The sequence below is a fragment of the Uloborus diversus genome, chromosome 3 (assembly GCF_026930045.1).
Source record: "Uloborus diversus isolate 005 chromosome 3, Udiv.v.3.1, whole genome shotgun sequence".
Lineage (NCBI taxonomy): Eukaryota > Metazoa > Arthropoda > Arachnida > Araneae > Uloboridae > Uloborus > Uloborus diversus.
In genome coordinates, this window is record NC_072733.1 from 32,747,110 (window position 1) to 32,771,620 (window position 24,511).

The window sequence follows — 24,511 nt, forward strand, 5'->3', positions numbered from 1 at the left end:
TAGACAATCTTGAAGTCCCGCGGGACTGAATTCAGCGCGGGATTGGAAACCAATCCCATGCTGAACCTAATCCAATCCCATGTCTCATTCTTTACCACTCTCCTCTACTTGTAAATTACTTCAAAATACAGACACAGAGCGATGTCATGAACGTGTTAATTGCACTGTTGCCAGTCCATAATCAACTGCTATGTGCATTACTTCAGACATTAAAACTTACTGATCTCTGTATCTGCACCATTTTACGTTTATTATTCTTACGTTTATTATTATTAATAATTCAATCATTTTTAAACGAATTTAAATTTTATCACTAGCTTTATTTTTTCTTTGAACCTTAACTCAGGTACCTCGTTGTTGTAATTATGTTTCTTGACTTTTCTGTCCCCAGCTCTTGTCAATAACATTGTAAGTTAATAATGTGTAAAATAAGACTACTATTTCTCAACAGAGAGATTTAATGTTTTGCAACGTTGCAAGTGATAAAATGAGCATTTGAACTAGTTATTTTCTCTTTTCAGTTCGAAGGTTTATGGTACGAAGTTCAGAGAACGTTTGCATTAGTTGAAGGAGGCCTGAAGTGTGCTACTACGGTTGTGAGTGCAGCGAACAATAAGAAAATGAGAGCTACGTTCAGAAGAAATGGAATAAATATCCTGTAAGTTTATTTCTCCCGACATTGATTATTACAAATCATCTTGCTCTTCTGAATATTTTATCTATATTATTTGTCACCACTGTTGCGGTCATCCATCAGGGCCGAATTAAGCCCCATGCCGCCTCTAGGCGGATTTGAAATTTGCCACCCTTTCCCCACAAGCAAAAGAAGCAAAATTTCCTTGAGAAATTTTGCTTCTTGAAATTTAAAATTGTTCTTGAAATTTAAAATTGTCAAGCTTATGACGAAATGATGTTTCACATTCAGGGGCGCCCCGATGGGAGGTCGCAGTGATCTCCCAAAAAGATTCCTTATTCTGCAAATTTTACTGACGATTCGGTAAATTTTGAGATAGTATTGCGACATTCTTTTTTTTTTAATTTTTTAAATTGTTTTTTAATAATGCCTAACGTTCCTTCTCATTAGATGTTTTGCACGCATGTGTGACATGTAATCTCGTGTTTTATCAATCACTAAAACTTGAATTTTGCTCCTCCCAAAATTTGTAGCTCGATGCGCTTCTGTTTGTATTATTTAATTTTGCTCATCACTCATGGCTCGAATGGACAAGTTATTAAACGATTCACATAAGACCAACTTAAATAATATTTACAATATGTATATTTATTTACAATTTTATCAATTAATAGAGCATGTTTATTATAATTTTCATGGACCTATAGTTTTCTAAAACATGTTCTCTTTCATTCTTTGAAGTTTTCAAACATTTTCTTACAATGACAACGCAGATGAATTACTGAAAAATGATATAGACATGAGTTAGACCTATAAGGGAAAATGTGATGATAGAAAATGGGGAGATAAACAGTAACCGAGATTTGTCTCGAATATTAAGCATGTTAGTATGTTTCACATTAGACAGCATCTTTTTTTTTTTTTTTTCAGAATACAACTAACCTCTGATGGTTTCATTATCATCGTTTACTCAAAAAAAAAAAAAAAAAGAAAAGAAACGGATTACGTTCCGAATTAATGCTGTTACTTTTTTTAAGTTACGTATTACTGCTCTCAAAACCGTGTTTTGAAATCGAAACTATCTGTAGCTTGGTTACTTAATATCTACAGTCAACTCTCGGTAACTCGAAGTCCCAAAGGACCGGCTAAAACGTTCGAGTTATTGGTAGTTCGAGTTATGGGAAGTTTCCACAAAAGTCTCAAGAGTTTAGGACCCGATGTAAACTTCGATATAAAGGAATTTTCGAGTTGTAAGCGTCGAATTATCGAGATTTTACTGTACATACACTGGTTGTCAGAAATTAAGGAAAAATCACAAAAATGACGATTACTCAAAAAGTTACATGTAGAATTTTATGAAACTTACTCACAATATGTAACACATAGTAAGATATTAAATAACACAAAAAGAAATTATCAGATGATAATGGCAGAATAGAAATTAACACATCCCTAAAAGGAACAAATCGAAAGTGTCAATTTGCTATAGGAAAAGTACCTTAAATATGGAATATGTTCCCCTCTAGAAGCAATACAGCACATACAGCGATATGTGATGCTGTCAATTATGCGGTCTATTAGTTCCACAGGAAGCGTGAGCCATTTCTCTTGCAAAGCAGTATCAAGCCCGACAAGGGTCTGAGGGGGTGTTTTGAGAGCAGCTAGACGTCTTCCTTAAGTATCCCAAACGTGCTGGATAGGATTTAAGTCCGGGGATCGAGCTGGCCACTCCATGCGGAGAATTGTAGCCTGTTGAAGATAATCGTCTAGCAAGTTCAGAGCGTGTACATGCGCAATAAGCGATTAAAGCTGATCACAAAGCTACGGTCCTCTTAAAGCTTAACCACGGAGAGATAGCGAGTGACTAGAACGGAATACTTCATTGGTTAGTAGATTATGACTTGCGAGATTTTTTTCTAGCGGTCAGATCAATAATACCCCTCTAAAAAATCGTCAGATTTCAGACTACCATGACTGGAACATCAAGCTGAACCTTCTGTACAAATATCTGACACGCTCGAGTATTTCAATATGACAACTAATTCTGCCGTGCTAAGCGCAAACGTCGTATCTGCACCCCAAGCAGCACAAAGGAGTTCAAAGCTCGTTCTATAACACGTTCAGAGCACACCAGCCGACACGTTCAAATTACGTTCTCTCAGAACGGTCTAAAAAGCGTCTATGTGTCTCGTCGATCGATGTCGTAAAGCACGTCGAAATATGGTGTTGTACCACCACTTTTGCACCAATTTTGAACGTGGAATATTACGTTATGTTAAAGTGGTAGGATGACGTTTCATTTTGGTGTTAGCAAAGCAATATTGAAAATTCTGCTTTCACAGGTAAAAAAAAATTCGAAAAAAATAATTGTGTACCTCATAAGGGGTTTTTCCATCCACAAATTCAGTTTTCGTCAGATCTCTGCCGAATTTCGTGCTGAAGTCTTTTGATGATCGAAAATTCCTCATAGAAAGACCCCCCCCCCCCACCTCCCTTCAAAGAACACCACAATGAGGAGTTTTCTTTACAAAAAAAATCCAGTTTATGTGGGATGTTTGACAAACTTGGCACAGTCAATTTTGTTAAATCATTTGATGGTCGAGAAGTGTCATAGGGGAGTCTTCGCCCCCTTTCTATGGTGTGCAAATGCTCACATTCAGGACTTCCTTTTACAAATTGTGTTTACCAAATCTGACCCGTAGATACTTTGATGCTCAAGAATTCCCTTGAGGTTTTCGCGCCCTGCCGATGGGAAACGATGTATAGAGGGTTTTTTCTTGTACACATTTTGCAAAATTTGGATCATAGGTCTTTTGATGCTTAATAATTCACATAGAGGCTTTCGCCCCTCTCTATAGGGGCGAAACTCTCCATAGAGGGTTTTCCTTCTTACAAAAATCTAGTTTACGCTGGGCCTTTGATTGAATTTGCACATAGCTTTCTTTGATTCTGAAAAATCCACATAGGGGAGTTTTCGCCTCCCTATGGGGGTGGAAATTCCCCCAAAGAAGATTCGCCCTAATGCAAAATTCAGTTTATGTTGGATCGTTTAAAAGATCCTTTGATGTTCAGGAATTCACATAGGGGAGTTTTCTCCCCACCCTGAGGGAAGAAAAACCCCAATAAGTGTTTTTCTTTTAACAAATCGAGTTATGATCTTTGCCAAATTTGGCACACAGTTCCTTTGATGCGCAAAAATTTACAAAGCGGGGGGGGGGGGGGGGGAAGGAGTTTGGCCTTCCTTCATAAAGGGTTTTTCCTCTGACAATTCTAGTTTACAACGGATCTTTTTCAAATTTAGTACAGAAGTGTTTTGATGCTCGAAAACTCAAGTAGAGGAGTTTTCGCTTCTCTAGTAAAATGCAAAAATATCTTATACAAAAATCCAGGTAATATCAAAGCTTAGCCAAATTTAGCACACATAAATTTAACGTTTTGCAAAATTTTGGCACATTGAGAGGAGACAAGGTGCTTCGATTCCGCCCGTAAATACTACCTTGAATTATAATACTCAGATTTTTTGCAGTTTTTCCTAAAAGTAGTTTTTTTTTTTTACCTTTTTTTTACAATATCTGTTAAATGTGTACAGTTTTGTAAATTAGGGTTTTATATTTTCTGTTCTGCAGACTAAATAATAACACAAAATTTACAAAAGTACCGATTAATTTACAGATTTTGATGAAATGAACACTTGTATAGAGGCTTTACTGTCTTGAAATGCAACTCCCTTGAGCAGTTTATAGCAGTGCGTCTTGCAGCCACACCACAATTTCGAGGTTCGACTCTTGAGCTTATTCAAGGTGTATTACAACATAACTTCAAAAGTAATTTCCCATGAATACATGAACAGGGTTTGAAGAAAAACCGGGTTATTTAAAAAACCTTAGTTACCCTGGATTTTTTTTTATCAAGTACCCTGGTCATTGTTCAAAATTGCGGACTTTTTTACAAGAAAAAAAAATTAATCTTGATCATTTTTTTAACATTGCTTAAACTGTACTACTTTGTTACTTTTTTTTTCATAGAGATATGAATAATTTTAAATCCTGAATTTATTTCTACTCAAATTTGTTACAAAAATTGTCAAAATTGAAGAAAAAAAATGAATTTGAAAACCATGTAGCATTTACATAAAATACTTAAAATACACCGCTAGCTAACATCTGAAAAACTTACTGAAAATATTTAGTATTTAGGTGAAAGATTATCAAAATTAATTTTTCTGAAACATGACCACACCATAAATAGAAAACAGATTCATCCATACAGAAGCAAGTATGTCACATTTTGAGAAAAGCTTTCCTTTTAGTCCCAAAAGGCATTTAGTAGTATTTTATTTCTTCAGTTTGTTTAAAAAAAAAAAAAACCTCTGACTAAATTTTGCGTTAAAAAGAGCCGCATGAACCATAACCATGAATCATATCAAGTATTTTATATATCCTTCCACACGAGAAGTTGGAAATAAAAATTTGAATTGTATTAAAAAATATTAAAATTAGTAATTATAAAGTCACAAAATAATTTTGCACACAATAATTCAAAATATGTGAGAAAATTTTCAGGTATGATTACAGTTTATGGAATCTGGAATAGTCATCACACAGGTTGGTTAATTTTATGATATTATTGTAATCTACCTTTACACTTTGCAATCTTGCATTAAAAATCTATTAAAAAAAGAAATTTCCTGATGTAGTTAATCAAATCATTTTTTTTTCAACAATACAAAAAAAAAGAAAGGAAATAAAATAAAATTTTCAAAAGTGATTGAAATAAATTAAGTAAATTGCTTAGTTTGGCTTCCCAGCAAAAATATATTTTTTAATTAATCGTGAAATCCATATGCAGTTTTAATTCCTAAAACTTAAGAAGTTGTTCAGAAAGGCAGATGCCAATTTTCATACTTGGTATTATTTATTTTAGATCTAATATGTAGTTTGTTTCTGAAGTAAATGTTTCAATATGCGGTAAATTTTGAAAAAAATATCCACTTTATCGAAATAGTTTTTTTTTTCAAGTGGCCCGTGTTAACAAACCCACGAGGTTTTTTTTTTTTTCGTGCTGTGCCCGGTTTGACGAATCCTGTACGTTAATAAATTAAAATAATTCAATAAATAAAATACATATTTTAAGGGGCGTTAGTACCCCCTATACCGTCAATCTTAATTTCCACATGTTCATGTACCTTTTTCTGAAAATCTATTAAAGATACACATATGAATTTTTTCTGTACCTTAAGTAGACTTTTTTCTCGATACTGAAGTAAAATTTTACAGAAAGAAAGCTTTTTTAAAATATTCTAATTAGATGTATGGAATTGGTGGCAAAAATTTCAAAGCCTAACACAATCTAGGTTCTGAGAAAAGGAACATTTAGTTTCAAAAATACCATTTCTCGATATAGCAATTTAAAGAAGAAAATCATACCTTATCAAAATATATTTACATTTTTTAAAGCTTATTTTAACTTACTTCTCATATGAGCACAATCAAAAAGTTTGCATCATTAAAAGGGTATTCAAATGGAGTATCAAAAAAAGAAAAAAAAATATATTTAAGGTATTGACTCCCCTAAAAGTTCTTACAATTTCCAAATGATGCACTATAATGGCTAAGATGTGTCTACTACATATATGGAGGTATAAATTTTAAAAATGAAATACAGCGACATTAGTAAAACTATCACAAATGTAAAAATTTGCTAGGGATTTTTTTTTTGAAGTACCTGCTTCTTTTTAGTTGGTCTGTGATGAATAATATTTGGATGATAAAAAAAAATTACTTTAGTTGAATCATTTTATGATTCTACTTGAAAAGGGTCTCAAATTTTCAATGGACTTCCCTATTAAAGCTATTTTACAGCATTAACTTTTTGATTGATTAAAGAATTTTATGTGGTTAAAACCCTGAATTTCCTCTACTCCCCCTTTCCTCTCTCTCTAAAATGCAAGATGTTTCTTAGCCCTCAGAAAAACTCATGTGAATTATATTCTTCTATTCCTTAGTTAATTGCAAAAGAATCACGTAAGTCACACAGAAAATCAATGAAGTAATACATACAAGTTAATAAAAAATTTAATCACAAAATACCCTTCATTTTACATGATAAACTCTTACACATATTTTGATTTTAGGAACAACCAAAAAGGAATTAAAAGGAAAGGCGTTGATCGTTTTGTCCCATTAATGACCTTGGCTGCCTGAAATTAAAATACAAATAAAAAGACAAAAATTGCAACTTTTAATAAGATTAAGTGCGTAAAAAATTTGAAGTACAGTCAGAAATCACCTGACATAAACATTCTTATGTTTTGAATGATACAAATTAAACTAAATAAGTTGGAAAAAAATGTAACCCGAAGTGTTCAAATCCAATAGTACAATACTACCGTTGATCATACCTTAGGAGCCTAGTGTGTTCATCATTTTTTTAGAAATAGTCATAGAGAGGCAGTACATTCTTTTAACATAAGAGACAATTTGACTTTCATTTTCTTTAATGAAAAAAATTACATAATAATGCATGAAAAAAAATACAAAGGATGATTCTAATTTTAATCACGGAAAAACCATGCTGCTTTTAAAGGAATTTCAAAATCCAACTCGAGTATCCATCTTTGTGACTTGTGTGCTATATATCGAGCAAGACCCTTAATTTGTCCAAATGGGGGAAAAAAAACACTAAGAAAGTTCTATGCGTTTTCTATGATAGTACTTTTTTTCCCACCATTTCATACTGCAAAAAACATATTTTCATTATTTTAAAAATAGATACTCTTTATTTCTGCATTTATGCATCATTTTCGCGTGTTTTTTTGCTGTTTGATTTGGAACCTTAGTTGGTTAGTATTTTTAGTCTAATTGGGTAATAATTTTAGGTGCCATAACTTGATTCTACTTCTACACAGTAAAACTAGTTTGCACACATATAAAACATGGCCTGCTGCTTTCAAGAGAAGATGCTAGTTGCATTACTTAAATTATCTACTTTGTGCACATCTCAGAGTAAATAATGAAGAAAGGTAAGAATCAATGTACCACACATATATTCAGAGATATTACTAGAATTATTTTCAAGATATGAAAATATTCAATGATATTTTTCCAAAATCGCGTTTATTAAGACTTATAACAAAGGATGAAATGGAAGTTGTCGGACAAAGAAGAGATGTGCACTAATTTGTTTTTTTCCATTGTAAAAAAAACCCCGAAATGTTCCTAGAAAATAACGGACAGCTAAAGTATCTTATTTCTGCCGGTAATATATCCTGCGAAAAACAGAAAAGTTTTTGTCCCTATCAAAATCTTCCCAAAATTAACCTAGTATTTTTTGGAAGAATTAAAATCCTTTCCACCTTTCCAATACAGACAAACAAAGCCTCTTCACTAAAAATGTTCATGATTGGATGGAGTAATTTTCTCTTTCTGATACTATTCACTATTTTGAGGTTGTAGAAGACCTATTATGTATAGAAAAGCACATGCTGTATCTTTTATATTGAGAATACGTGGGGTTTAATGGGAAAATGTCATTTGATTATTTGGTGTGACATATAATTGTTTTGATTATTTTGTATGCATCTTACTTTCATGTTTTCAAGAAACAAAATTATATGCGAGGATCACATGTCTAATTTTAGTTGTTTTCCCCCCCCCCCCCAAATTCATGCTATAAAGTATGTAATTTAACACGCTTGTCTTCCAATAATTTTATAATTACGTAACGAATTATAACAAGTGTATTAATGAGTGCTTAGATGCTTTTACCTGTTATTTATTTTGCATTACATTTACTTCCTTCAACTATTTTATTTTGTATATAATTCGAAAGATGCAAAGATTTGTCATTGACTTTAATTTCTAGGAGTTGTAGACAATATAATTCAAAACATATTAATAAGCTTATTTTATTTGTTACTGTTTTAATTTCATTATGTTCTATTTCGTATTGGGTGACTTCGTGTTAAATCAGGTGGGCACTGAACCTGACCATTTCATACTAACATAAAAATTTTGCTCTTTTATATAATAAAGATACCTATGGTTTTAAAAAAAATCTTTCATAAATCATCTTATATAATTAAAATCTGAGAGTCTGTACCTATCAATCTATTATTAATCTATATACATATGTCCGAGTAACTTCTCCCGAACGCCAGTAAACTGATCATCAAACCAGGTACAATTGGATTCGTAATTTTCCCGTCTTATGTTTGGCTGTTTAACATAATCCTCCCATAATAATTAGCAGAGATGTCAATTGAAAACTATTTATTACTAGAATGTTACCCGTCACGGTATGACAGGTGAAAATTTGCTTCTACATTTGAACGCAGCCATTGCCTGTTTGGTGATATTTTGGTAGTTTTAAATTTTAACCCTAACTCCAGTGGATCAACTCTAAACTCTAGTGAAAATTTGTTTCGATATACATTTAAACGCAGCAATTGCCTGTTTGGTGATATTTTGGTAGTTTAAGTTAAATTTGGCAGTTTAACCCTAACTCCAGTGGATTAAACATTAACTCCAGTAGATAGTGGTCATTGTTGACCCTTTTTACGTTTCTTTATTCTCCTAAAATGAGTCTTACCAGTAAAACAGTCAAGTCTTCGGATAGAGTTCAGCCTTGTCACGATTAAGCATTTCCCTGCATGTTAAACATTACCAAAACATTCTCAAATTATCATGCCGTGGCGCGAGTTTCATTGTTGAAACACACGGGTTACTTGATCACCGACTATTATTTATATGAGGATAATACATAGGATAATACTTAGATTTCTCGACATAAAATCTCTATTTTTCGATGGCTTTCATCCATTCAAGTTATCAGTGCTTCATCTCAACTTTCCGTAACAATGCTTTTATTGAAATTTATAGCGTGAAGAAAACCATTGAGAAGGAAGATCTGTTGCCATTTTTTTTTCTTGAACATAAACAAATAAAATTCTGGGTTTTGCTTTGAGGCTTTTCCTGCAATCGGTAGACTTAAAACGTTTCCTTTTTGGTTATTTTTCCGGAATTTGTCGCAAAATTTTACTGTTTTTTTTTTTTTTTTTTTGTTCAAGCGTGATTGTTGAACACGCGTCACTTGACACAACTTTCATTTTCGAGGTAGACCGTGCAAAGCCGGGAGACGCAGCTACTGCGTAATGAAGTTTTGAGGTTTTTTAATGTTCCTTCCTTCGGTGCTTTTGAAATCATATCTCAATGGGGATATCATTGAGATATGGGAGCATCAGGATTGTGTAATAGCTGACAATTACATACACTTTGATTTGTGTGTGGTGGTCAGTAGCTTAAATACTCTTAAAAAAAAGAAATTTCACATAATTTAATGTTTAGAAAAAAAAACTCAATTTTAAGATATTGTCTTTTTGAGATTTTGAAAAAAAAAAAAAAAAAAAGGATTTTCACTGGAACTATTGAGAGATTAGCACCAGGGGTGATGGTGGATTCGAGTAAAATTTTCTGGAAACTGAAATTTTTGGAAGTTGCCCCCCTTTACCCTCCCCCCCGTGAAAAAAACTTGTCAAATATGCATAGAAAAATAATTTGAAATCATTTGAAAAGTACCACTTTAATAGATTTTTTTAAATATTTTTTTTAGTTTTAAAATGTGTCGGCCGAAAATTTTCGGAAATTAGAGATCACAAACAACCTTGATTAGCACTCATTTTTTGAGATGAAAGACAATATCTCAACAAATTTTGAAATTTTGTGAGAAGCATTTTTTGAAAATCTTTTCAGCTTACATATCGAATCAAAGAGCACGTAGTTGTCTTTTAAAAGGAGCTATTTTACAAGACTGAAGTTCCCATAGAATTGAAGTTAAGCATGAAAGCACTGCCGACCAGCAAAATAAATACTTTTTAACGAATTTCAAAATCATAAGTTATGGATGATTGAATTCTTTTTTAAAATTTTTTACAAATTTAAGATGTGGAAGAGTAAGATTTTTGAAAATTTCATGAAAATATGAAAAGGTCAAGTTGGGGATTTTTTTGCCCCTTTATTCGACATTAGTGGCACCCGCACGGCTTTGCCCGTAATAGAAAAATTAAAAGGTCTTTTGGTTCGCCAGTATATTTACAAATAATGTATGGTGAATTTTCTCGCCAATCGGCTTGTACCCACGTTACAGTTCCACGTTATGATAATTTCGTATCTCGCCAATTCGCTTGTGCCCATGTTACGGTTCCACTTATGATAATTTCGTCATTAATGATAGTTTTTTTCTTAAAATTGGAATAGAAAAGGAACCACATCGAATTTTCAAAAAATCGCTTCGAGGTGCACACCCCCATGCTGCATACTAACTTTGTGCCAAATTTCATGAAAATCGGCAGAACGGTTTAGGCGCTATGCGCGTCACAGACATCCTACAGACATCCAGACATCCTCCGGACAGAGAGACTTTCAGTTTTATTATTAGTAAAGATAAAGAAATTCGATTCCATTTAAAAATTGCACAAAACATACTCAACTCATAATTAAATAAAATTTAATTCCACTTATAAGATGCCGATTGATTCAAGAGCAAGGCTGGGTTTTTTCCGTCAAAAAGATGTTACAAATTTAAAACCCGAATCTAAAACTCTAAATAAAGACTTAAAATAAAAAAAAATTAAAAAAAATCTGAGTTCAAACACTTTGTTACAGGATGAATATTTTTCTAATACAGACAAAACTAGCAGATAATTTTAACTCTTAAAGTCAACGCTTCTGTTTAATATTATTTTTCTTCCCCCATCAGTTTCCAATTCATTAGTTGATTTTTGCCAGTCTTTTTTGTTTGTTAAATCTGTGCAGAAATAATAAACGCAGAAAACTTTCAAGCACCAGGTGATGACAATCAACACAGCTGGTAGTCGCTCGCCATTTTGTTTTGTTGCGATAAAATAAACAAGCAATACGCATTCTGCATGGAATAACTAAAACAACCCCTTTTACGGAAATAAATGTAGCAATCATTTCGGATTCAGATCAGAAATGAAAATTTCACCAAGAGACGTTAGCAAAAAATGTATCCGCGAAATAGTCATTGATATTAAGTTATACAAATGGAACAATTAAGTTTTGCAGAATGTTCGAAGCTAAGGAAAAAAAAACTCAATTAACTGAAAATTTAAATGAAATTCGACTTATAAACCAAATTTACATGTGAATGATTTAAAAATAATTATAATTAAATTAATCACTTACTTTTGATAAAAGAATATCCTTTGCTCCGATTGTTTTTGAGCAGTTGCTCCGAAAGCTGTTGAAGTTGGCAAGCAAAGAAAGTTTCTGAAACTATTCCAAGGTATGCAGATATAGAGGGCGCTCGGATGCAGTGATATCGGAACGTCAAATATTACGTTATTTTAGCACGGGAATAACACCGTGGCATTAGAACGTTTTTTGAACGTCTAATATGACGTCACCTCGGAACTAAACTGGCACCGTGATAATATCACTGTTGCTGTACGTCTCATTTTACGTGCAAGTAACACTTAACACCGTCATTCGACCAATAACACGATTTCTGTACCAGATTTGAACGTTCTGGTGCTACTGGGGACCTGAGTTCAAAATGAGAAATTCCGTTTAAAGTTTAGTGCCTCCATGTATTTGGTTCGGATGCAACTTCGTCAGATTTTTTTTTAAAAATGTTTCTCATTGACAAATGACCATAAAACATTGTATTTAGGTGAAATATGTGACAAAGAAGCACCTGATAACCGTAACTCAATTTTGATGAAAAGTGCAGATACCACTTTTGTGCTTAGCACGGCTGTATTATTATTATTATTATTTTATTTTTTTTTTGCATTTTCAAAAATTCGCTACGAGCTTTCGTTACTTCCTAAACATCAGTCTTTTGAATGGTGCCTTTTTAAGGTTCACTTAACATTCCCTCTGAATATCTGACTCGCTCGAAAAAAACTTTTTTTTTTGAGCAATCACGATTGCTTATTGTTCTTATTTGACTGTTTTGAATTCCTATCATTTTATTTTCCCACCAGCACCCTCTGCCAGCACCACCGTCACGTCGACCGGCCTCACGATGCTGATGCTCCTCTTGCGAAAACCGTCTCCAGGTTGCGTCCATATCCTACACACACGCATACACACACATACACACACTCATGCCTACGCACAGACACAAACACATATGCCTACATACACACACACACATAGCACTGCATACACAACACGCACACACATGCATACATACACACACACGCACCCACCCACATGCGCCTACACAAGCACACACGCGCAAACATAATTTGGATTCAAGATGCCAAAAATTCAAATTAATATAATTTTTTTCCCTCTATTTTCTATCCCTCCAGATAGATAGCCACGCAAATCGGCAGATTAACATACCTTTGGTTCACAGACAAATTGGAGCATCCAAACTAAGAATATCTGACACGCTCGAATATGTCCATGTAACTACTTTTTTTTACATTAATGAATATCAGTAGACACTTTCCCCACCACTAAAGGAGGACATTATATAACATTTTCTTCTTCTTATAACCTAAGCTACAAAATCTAACAGACGACGCTCTAGTAAATCCACATTTAGCATCACGGGCTCCTCTGCTATAGAACTTAATTTGCGAGTTCACCGGAGCTCAAAAATCCCTCACTCTTTTCAATTTTGTAAGATATTTCTCACGATTGGTGGAATTTACAAGGCTCCCACAAGTCTTTTGTTAGAAATTAGGGCCTGAAAAACCTCTAACTCTAATGCACATGAATTTCTGATTGTTGGTACGAAAATGTACATTTTTTAAAATTTCAAGACCATGAATGGTTTTACGCAGGATTCAAGTTCACAGTAGATTGATTGGAAGAGGCTTTGGAGAATGCACTGCATTTTAATGCGTATTTTCCATCTACACTCCTGTTTGTGAAAATTACAACACCATGAAGGCAGCATTATAGTTGAATGAAATTTAATACACAGTTGAGTGGTAATGGTACAAATAAATGATTACATTTTCAAACCAAATAAATAATAAAAAGAGATAGAAATTAGTATTTTGTCTGGCCACCACACGCCTTCGTAGTGTTGCAATTTTCACAAACAGGAGTGTAGTAAAGAGTGGTAAATTCTGCGGGATTACAGAAATATTAAATACGACAGAAAAATGTTTTCCCTCAAAAAATTGAACTGACTTTTCATAAAACAGAGGTAAACGTCACAATATCTCCTATTAAAATTTGTGCATCTGTCTGTTTAAAGCCGCAACTTTTCAAGAACAAAAGCGAGCTGAAATTCTATCCGGGTACTGAAAAATTCATAATTTTTCGGGGAAATTCATGTGCCCAGTTTCACCTCTGTACAACTTCAGGCCGTCGGAACTTGAACTGGGTTCTCAAGAAATTTTATTTTAAGAGATTTCTATTAACAGTATACTACGAATTTGACTCTTATCCAACGCTGAGAATATACAGTAAAGTATAATTTTAGCGAAAATCAAACCAAGGAAAGATCCGTTTCAGCAAAATAAATGTTCAACGTCCTTTCAACTGCCATTACATTGTTTGAGTTCCATTACAACGAAATTCCCGTGACAGCGACCAACATTTTCCAATCCCTGAAGTTCGTTGTAACGAGATTTAAGTTCATTTGTTTTATATTCCTTGCAATATATTATTAAATAAATTCCTTGCTAAAATAAGATAAATGAAGAGTAAAATTTTATACCCCCCCCCTTTATCAATTAAAGACTGGTAAATATTTCAAAAATGCATAAAACCTAAATAAAGCAAAAAAAAACCCCTTAAAGACATGAATTGATCTTTCTTTCCTAAAGCAGAGGTAAACGGTACTATGTCTTTTAACTTCCTGACATTCCACTAAAATTTAAACACAATTATTTAAAATGATTGGTTTCAAAACTTTTTTTTAAAAGTATCTCTGATTTAACTATGACGGGTAACTCTAGTCAATAACTACCATAAATTCTGGATAAAAATTAACTTCATGATGTCGTACATTACGCGCACAAAAGCTCTCATTTAAAAAAATTCAGTTTGAGAATTCATTAAGAGAAAATAATGATAATAATTACAACTAACTGACCTTTGTGAGGCATTCGCGCTCAACAGAAAGAATTCGGAAACAGGGTTTTTTAAATAGTTCTTTGAATAAGACCAAAAATGTAACTTACTTGTTTATTTTTCGCTGATAGCTGTGAAAAAATCTTTAAAATGTCTTACCTTTGAAGTTTAATGAAGTATTAACTAAATTATTGCGCAACACGCAAAAACACCCTTGAGAAATAATATATATAATAGTGCAATTTACCATCTTTAAACAAAGTTGTTGTTTTTTTTTTCTGATTTCAATGCAACAACACAATTCGGGTTTACAATCCTACCCCAATTAAAAGATTATGGAAATTCATGGAAATTTGGCTCAGAATTCAGCTGAGGAAAATTACACAGTCAAAAACTTCGTTTCCTGACCCATAGGAAGATAAATCAAATGACCTTCGTGTTATTAATAGGTCGCTCTGCCCAACTCAGCTACTGGGATTTAACTTCGGCATGCTATACACTAAAGCAATGCATAATAAAGCAGCAAAATAAATTAAAATCGATGTCTCCATTTTGCTAAAGTATTTTTAAAAAGCTACACTGCGATTCAGCATGTCAAAGTTAATTTCTTGTTTCCTGATTTTAAAAATCACAGTACTGCAGCTCATAATCATGCAATGAATTTAGATTATATTTCAAGAAAATTTGCATCAGAATTCTGATAAGTAGAACAAGTCATCAAAATGATATTTTTCTACCAGTGGGGATTCGAACTTCAAGACATTTGCATTATTAGTACGACGCTCTAACCAACTGAACCAATGAATCTCCATTTTGGGCTGCTATGCATTGAAGCAATGAGTAATAAAAAAACAATAGACTGAATGAATCAGGTTTTTTTTTTCCTTTGACAAAACAAGCAAAACGTGAATTGTCTCCCTATTTTTCGCCGAAGTGGTGAATAAAATCTTTAATGATGTCTTACTTATGAAGTTCTATACAGTATTGAGGGAGTCATGGCATTCTCACAAAAAACACTTTTGAGAAATAATATCCACGATACATAAATTAATAATAACCCCACTAATGAATTATAACAGGGACTAACACAGGCACATGAGTGCACGCAGAGAATATTTTATTATCATTCCTCATATCTTAATTATCTCATTTGCTTAATATACTCGATTAACATTCTGCTCTAATGAAATTTAAATACAGCGACCAGGTGGCGAATGACACTTTTCTGTTATTGCTTAGTCGTCAAGTGGCGAGTGGTTACCACTAATCTCGATCTATACCTGAATTAAATTTCTTTTTAATGTCTTACGGGGGTGAATCGATTATTGCAGAAAGAGCATAAATCACATTTTTTTTTCAAAATTGAGTTAGCTGTGGTTTTCCCATATTTGTATGTAGAGACATCGACTAGTGTAGCGGGGAAGTCAATCCTTGTACAACAAAGCACTTTATTTAGGGATCACATTTTTCGTTTAGTGCAGAAAGGGCAGTCCCTGACTTATGCCCTTTCTGCACTAAACGCGAAGGATGAAATAGTAAGACGCAATGGCAAGATTATAGAAGAACTAGATTTTTCGGTAATAGTAGGTTCGTCAGTTCGGGGGGTTAGGGGGGATTCAAATTCATGGAATTGGTATGACATTCGCTAATAGGTCAGGGGTTTTATTAACATCACTCTAGGAACTGCGAAAAAACTGTATGCTTTCAGTGAGATATACGCAGGTCAAAATAAGAACAACGCTGCAGGAGAATTTTTCTAGAAATAACACTGAGGAAATTTAACAAGACTGCTGATGACTTTCCTCTGAGAGTACATTCGTTTGTTAATTGCGATCGGGATTTCGGGACAGTAAACCGAATGTTAAACAGATATGACAAATTATAACCATGTGAAACCCAATCTCTTATACGTGAAATACTGAAATAACATCTAGATTCACCGTCAAATCTGTTGAAAACAATGAAATTTGTAACTGCTAAAACAGGTACTCTTCATTTTTTCAGAGGACTTATCTCCTAAATTGAGATTTAGGAAAAAGATTCTACTGGGCGATAAATGTTTTCAATTATCAACACTCATAATGTTTAAATATTCGATAAAAAATCAAAGGATCGGTTTCAGACTTGCTATTTTACAGACGGTTTTCAAGAGAATATTGCAAAGTAACGCTTGTCGTCTGAATTACATTTGCCAAAATTGAGTATAAAGGGGAAATTTTCATATTGTTGGAAGAAATAACAAATATCAAAATGATTATTCGGTGCAATTTTGAACATATTCATACTAATATGTACATCGAACTTGGTACACAAAACTAGACAAGAGAAGGATAGAAAAAAAAAGATTTTCATGGAGGATGTATTTGATGAATATGAATATAGTTTTATACACATGTAAAACTTTTGCTTTTTATCTCAGTTTGTTAGTTTTTGTATTTTTTATTTTTTTTATTTTTTTATACCAGACTTTAATTTTTCACAAAAATAAGACGAGAGAAAGAGGAAAATACAGGGCTGTGGAGTCGGAAGGAAAATGGTCGACTCCGACCCCGACTCCTGGATTTTGAAACGCCCGACTCCAACTCCAGTTTTTTTTTTTTTTTTTTTTTTTTTTTGTATTTTTTCAATTCCCTCTCCCCCTTCAGGAAGAGGGAAAAACCACAAACAGAGATTGAAATATTAATTCCTTTTCATTAAAATTTTGCATCTTGTATTTTATTGTAAACCCAAGATGCAACAACGTTAGAAATTCAATTTAAAAATCAAATTTACCAATTGTTACGAGTTTAAAAGTGAGATGACTTAAAAATACCATTTTTTTTTTCAATAATTTAAAAGGATTATTTGTAATTTGCCTCCTTTTAATGTTTAACAAATACATATTGATAAAATCGTGTGCTTTTAATTTTTGAAAGTTGCAACTTGAAAGAAAAAAAAAGCTTTTTTTTTTCTAAGTCTAAGTTCTTGAGAGGGGGTGGTTTGCCCCAGGTGACACCCATCTGGTAGGTGACACCCAAAGTTAATTTCAGAGTTTGTAAAAAATATAAATACTTTAATTCTGAAAATTTTCCCGAACATATTTTAAATTATATTTCACTAATAAAATTTCAACGAAAGAAGTCACATATACGTCAGGAGCAAATTTTACACAAAATGCGGCGGTATACAAATTTGTACGAATAGCTTTTACTATACCTATATTTCTTCTTTGCTAAATTTTTAATTTAAATATTATAGTCTGCTTTAGAATTAACCTTAATATGAAGATTTTAAGATTAACTGTAATTATTGAGTATTGTAACCAAGAAATCACTTGCACTTATTTTGTTCCATACTTTTTGGGGAGAATTAAGCATATAGAAATGGTCTTGATAAAAAAAAAAAAAAAAAGAAAGAAAACACTTGGTTATTTCATCGGATCTTTTAGATTCGTGCTTTCACGTCAGAACTTATTTGAATTTGCCGAACACTCTCAAAAGTTTCCACCCGAGCTACGGGCCTCGACTTACTAAATTGTTACTTTCCTTTAACTATTTTATAACTGAGATTGAACAAAACACTATATTTCTACTTTTATTTGAAAGTGATTACTTGAAAATGTTAGACAACAAAACCGTTTGCTGACAGTTGCTATCTGTTAAGTTGAAAAGCAAGCAAAGTAGGAGACGGCTACAGAAAGTTCGGTAAGCACTCAAGATAGCTGATTGCCATAATTGCAGTTATTTTCTCATTAGTAGCTTTTTATACATGTAATCGATCCAATTGGTAGTCAGTTTTTAAAAAAAATGCAAGGAGAGTCAGCGAAAATGCAAGTAAAAAAGAAGCCCGGAGTCAGAGTCGGCATGTTTTCTAACGACTCCGACTCCTTTATCCCAAAATCAGTCTGACTCCGACTCTTCGACTCCGACTCCACAGCCCTGGAAAATACACGGATGTATTTTCTTAAGATGATGAATTTATGAATACGGACTTCACTTATTATTTTTTTTCACTTTGTTAAATTATTTTTTATTATCATAAATCAGTTTGAAACAAATCTGTTTCACTTGATCTACATTTTTATCACTCTAAACTAGTCTTTCAGGATATTTATTGCAGAAAGGGCAAAAGTCCAAATTAAAGAAGAATTAATCAATTTTAATGACAAAATGAAACGTAATTTAAGGTGAAGTAATGATCCTACTTGTGGCTATAGATTAGTCATGAAAATTTCCGTAGAATTTAGTTTATTTCTGAATAAAATAATCACTTTTTATTGATTCCTAAAAAGTTGCATTATTTGTACTTATGCCCTTTTTGAAGTTATCGATTCACGTAGAGAAGGAAGAAAGATTTCTTTTTTGATTCATCTTCAATTTCGTTTCAAATAATTTTAGGAACAGGAGAGTGACTTTGATGCGAGGATATCTCCATACGCCCGATGCTAAGGAACCAGCAAAAATGGAACTTGTCATGGGGCCCTGTAAGTATTGTCAATTCACTCAAATCTGTTTTTTTTTTTTTTTTTTTTTTTTTTTTTTTTTTTGCGGTATATGAAAATTTCAATCATATTAGAATTCAATTGACGAAATTATTTGGAAAACAAGTGCGAGTGAGAATCTTCAAGTGACGACAGGGGCAACCCGATGGGAAGTCACGGTGACCTTCCAAAAATTTCCTTATCCGGGAAATTTTGTCTGACTATTCGGCAAAATTATCATCACTTGGTTTATTTTGATTTCGTTTAAGGAAGCAATTCCTAGTTATTTCGTAAGTTTTTGGGTTACCTTCTACGTTAGACCTTTTATTTTATGCGGTTCCTATTCACTGCAAAAAAAAAAAAAAATAATAACTGTGTTGCGAAAACTTTTTTATAGCTACTCGTGAAGTTTCGAACAATTTTTTTAATGTGATTTTTTATGCGGTCCCTATCCATCGCACAAAAACAGGTTTGGGTGTATATAACAGAAAGCACTGTGAACATTTGCTAAATATATTTGTTTTTTACTCAATAACAGTCTTCTTTCTCCTAAAGTATACTAAAATTGTCAAACTTATGTAAAAAAAGAGAGAGAGAGAGAGAGAGATTTAATGTTAAATCACACTAGTAGTTGACACAAGCACTAGTAGTTGACATTTATATCGAAGTATAACGAAGTATCGAGAATTGAAGTTATAAAATTGTACAAAACTTTTAAAATTAAAAAACGGTGTTTAAAGTTGCAGTGCTTACTTTTCAGCAAATTTTAGCTGATCTGTAGGCACCTATCTGTTTCTGTTATTTTTTTTTTCTTTATAAGTGTCCACTCGGATATCATCTTCTAATTTTTGGTTGCACCTAAAACACATGTCCTAGTGCCGGTATCAGCTGCTAGTGATCGTACCTATAACATTAAGAAATATTATTTAGGCTGTTGTTCAATCTTCACGGGAAGCTCCCACTAAACGCTTTGCATAACTAAAATTTAAGTAGCATTTTGAAGTCTTTTTAAGGCAATATATTAAATAATAATAGCATGCACACATAGTTTATTTGTTTATTATATTTATTTAATTGTCTCTGTGCTTGGCATAAAAACACCAAAAATTCAATCACTAATCGAAAATCTAAAGATTATAATTTTTATATCCTCTGCATAAATCAGCAGTTATCAATTATGCTTTTTTTTTTACTGTTCAAATTTGTTTATAGTATCATTATTCCTCCGATACCGAGTCATTGACACAAACTATGACGACTATGCGGTCGTATGGGGATGCTTTGAATCACCAAAGTACAGTCAGATTTTAGGACATACAGGTCAGTATCTTGATTTTAAGAAGTTCATAGATCTATTATGTTACTATTTTTTCCATATTATTATACTTTGAAAGTTTCAATAACAGAAATCAGAAAAATATACACTCCTTGTCAAAAGTCTGAGCACACTCATGTGTTTATCAGAAATTTCCGAACAGAAGGTGCCATATCGATTCAAAACTTATCATACTTGTTTTCAAAATAAACATGATTGCCAATATTAGGAAACAAACTACATACTTCGTTCATATCCATACAGAATTATTGTTTGCTTTCATCAAAGTGTATACTTGTGGTTTTGATAAGAGCTTTGCATATTTGAGGTATTTTTGTTCCTGCTGACCTGCAAGAAAGCAATGGTCTGATTCATTGAAAGAGCAGGAGTACATTCAGAAGTTGATAGCTTCAAAGCTCTTCTCGCAGCTCGTGGAGGATCTACTAAATACTGAAATGCTCCTCATGGATGTATATTGGTAGAAGTAAATGTAATATGATTTCAGTTATGTGGAATTCACATCACCAATAAAATTTGTCCAGCTATTGCTTATTGCCACCTATGTATGCTTTTTTTCTACGATTTCTTAAATATTGCACTTTGCACCTTTTTTCACTTTTCGATATAATTAAGAGTAAATGACTTATTAATCCTAACTAAATGTGAATGTGATTAAACCTACAACTATATTTTATTGAAACAATACCATCATTGCATAAAACATTCAAGCACAAGGTATTATTTTCACACTTTTCCAATAGTGATGCAGTGCTTTTGTTCGCTGTATTTTCATAGATACAGTATACCACTCTATACTGGGGGGCGGGGAGCTTTTGGTAAAGTTCAGAAGAGGTTTCAGATGCCTCCCTACTGAAAATTTGAAGTATTGAGCTCAAACACACATTTTAAAAATCTCTGAGGCATGAAATGAGAAAACTCAATTTTTTTTTTCTTCCAGTTTTGTATCAGTACAGTGAACTTTCTTTAATCTGAACAGTCATAGGACCAAGCAAAATTGTTCAGATTATGCGGGCGTTTATTATACAGAGAAGACCAGAAATGTAATTGCGTTAATCGACTATGTTCAGTACTTATGTACTTCCTTTGTTTTTTCTTACTATGTTCAGTAAACTATACCAGTTACTGAGATAGAGGAGCTGAATTTTGTATAGGGGACTTGTGTAATGTCTAATACATCACAGAAGGGCCTAAACTCTTGCATTTCTTTTTTCGTTTTTATTTTAAAAAGTTTTACATAAGATTCAACAATAAAATATTACAATACAGCTACCGGTGCAATACCAGAAAAAAAAAGAGTAATTTTAATCTGTTTTTGCATTGTGTATGATGCAAAATACCTTCATGCAAAGTACCTTTTACCATCAAAATTGTTTTCTTGAAAGAGTTTCCGGGTGATTCTTAGCCGCATATTGCTTGAAAGTAATCGTACTTAAAAGGCGATTACTTTCGCCTTTTAAGTACGACTTAAGTACGACAAGTTCGATACTACTTGATACAATGATTGGATTTTTGAAATATAGTTTAGTCGCAGAAACTTCAGGCTTTTTTACATTGCTCAGCTGAATGAATTTATGTGATGCAGCAATATCCAGTAATTTTTCTTCTTGCTCTCTTCATTTCCCCCTTCTTGCCCTTCAATCATTGTGATGAAATTGTGAATGTATTTCAGCTTTCCGGTTTGATTCATAGGAATTTCAGAGTACCGATTGTGAACATGTTCAGTATATAGAGAGATAATAATTGAATGAGGCTAAAAATAGCGTTATGATGCTGGGGCTGGGGTGTTCTTATTACAGGGTGTTCAGAGTACAGAGTGGTCAGGATATGTTAAGTCTATGGAGTTCCGCCGGGACCATCAAAATGTGTTCAAAATATCGGGGTGTTCACACTGAGGGACTGTTCAGATAGAGATAATCCACTGTATTCGTTTCTATAAGGGAGAGGAGATACCACGGTACGCATGAGAGCGGATTATTTTTATCAAACTGTGACTTTTAAGAAGATTGAGACAAACCTTTTACCTACAAATAGGTGAAGGAAGAAATTTCACTATTTTTCCAAAAAAAAAAAAATGCGGCTACGAGTGCAAGATGCTCACCGCTTATTTAAAAACACCAGAAAATAACCAGTCATGGTATCACAGGTGCAGATTGCCTTTTTATCAAATAGACTGTCCGTCAAATTGGAAGTGTTCCAATAAATACATATCCGAACCTCAAAGTCTGAATAACGTAAGTCACATTTTCACTACTTTTCAGGCTAGCGTAAAATGCTACCTTTTTTCCATACGCTGAACCATATATCAACTGGATTTGTCGGACGTGCACCTTCTGGCGGTGAATATGTTTTGGACTTTATGTGCGACATTCCCTGTTGCATTCCGTGTGTATTAGCGAGTTTCATTGTTGGTGACTTCAGAGCGTTACTCGATCAGTGTTTTTGGCTATTAGTATATTATATATATATATATATATATATATATATATATATATATATATATATATATATATATATATATGAGGATTTTTGACTAATATATTTACTTCACTAAGGTATATATTTAACTACATCTTTTCTTTTTACGTAGAAAATCTGTGGATATTATCACGGAACAAAACCATTGGAAACGAATATAAGCAGCATATATATAATTATCTTGATAGCATAGATGTCAGCAGAGCGGGACTTGTTGACTCAAACTTTGAAAACTGCACATCACAACAATACTCAGGTTAGATAGAAAGGAAGATATGTGATCACTAAAACTGTTTGAATTAAGCTATGTGACATTATCATCACAGAAATTAATTTATTGAATTCATTTCAATGATCATTTTTTTTATTTTCACTTATTTAAATTGTGTATGTAAGGTAACTGACTTCAAATGTATTGCAATAAAACACTTGTTTGTTCATCACATTGAACTGTTTTATTTTCCAGTTGACAATTCATTATTCTAATTAAAATTAGGCCCACCAAAATCAGACTTGGCTAACTGACATCATTACACTATTGAATATAATGCAAAATATGCTTGCTTATAACACCACACAACAAATTTTCAAAATTTACATTTTTGCAGTTATTGGTTTCTGTTTAATGGACCTTACCCATGGTGCGGTCACACTCCATTTAGTTTTTCATCAGAAGGGTATTTTTTGGTTGTGTTCAGTGTTAGTAGGACTTAAAGAAACTCGTTTTATTGAATAATGACCAGGCTTTATCAGTGGTGGAGGTGGATACAGCCGCTGAGCAACCGGGCCGGGCATTCACCCAATGGGCTCGGTCAAGCTTGCTGTAACAGCAAAATGTAAATGACACAAAGCAAATTCACAAGCCTCGGCCTCTCTTTAGGAATGGGCCCATGCCGCTGAAATTTTACGATACAATAAACGAGAGTTAAAAAACGCAACATGCGAACAGCAGGTTTGATCTCGGGACCTTCGCATAGGCAGGCGGCTTTGCTGACCATTATACCAGTTGAACGCATAAAGTGTGAGGAAATACGTACATTGTAAGTCACGTGGTGCATCAATCGGTGCTACAATAGTTTACTTTCTTCGGTACAAGTTATGCTACAATAGTTTACTTTCTTCGGTACAAGTTACTGTTATTTTTTTCTGAACTGTAAACACTCCATTTTACAGTAATATTAAATAGAAAAGTTTACTGCATTTTAACAGTGTAAAAACAACTTCCTAAAAATTGTAATGGAGCAGCCTGTGCCACGATTCCCCCCCCCCCCCCCGGTAGTTACCCCGAGTGAAGAATTTACTTAAAACGTGTTTCACGCACATTGGTAAAGACCAAAAATGGCAATGAAATGAGATGTCTTGTTCGATGCAGATGTTGAATTCGTGCCGAACATCCCATTTACGAACGAAATTCGCTGAAATTGGCTACTTTACTTAAAATTTCGGCAGACTTTACCACCTCATATTTCCATGACGGAGCCGCGAGAGCATTTTTATGCCATAAACATATTTAACGATGCTCTTCCAAATGATACCCATTTGGA

At 33.3% G+C, this 24,511-nt stretch overlaps 1 protein-coding gene across 1 annotated transcript; it reads left to right on the top strand.

Moving 5' to 3' along the window:
• Positions 1 to 580: 580 nt before the first annotated feature.
• Positions 581 to 23,244, top strand: LOC129218024 (apolipoprotein D-like). Its single transcript, XM_054852203.1, has 4 exons — positions 581 to 658; positions 19,074 to 19,159; positions 20,369 to 20,476; positions 23,080 to 23,244. The coding sequence occupies exons 1-4, from the start codon at positions 621 to 623 to the stop codon at positions 23,226 to 23,228; spliced, it is 381 nt and encodes a 126-aa protein (XP_054708178.1). The 5' UTR covers positions 581 to 620; the 3' UTR covers positions 23,229 to 23,244.
• The last annotated feature ends 1,267 nt before the right edge of the window (positions 23,245 to 24,511 follow it).

Coding starts and splice junctions, on each gene's coding strand:
- LOC129218024 (XM_054852203.1), top strand. CDS start 621: ATGAGAGCTACGTTCAGAAGAAATGGAATAAATATCCT. Junction 659..19,073: donor AGAAATGGAATAAATATCCT/GTAAGTTTATTT, acceptor AAATAATTTTAG/GAACAGGAGAGTGACTTTGA. Junction 20,477..23,079: donor TCAGATTTTAGGACATACAG/GTCAGTATCTTG, acceptor CTTTTTACGTAG/AAAATCTGTGGATATTATCA.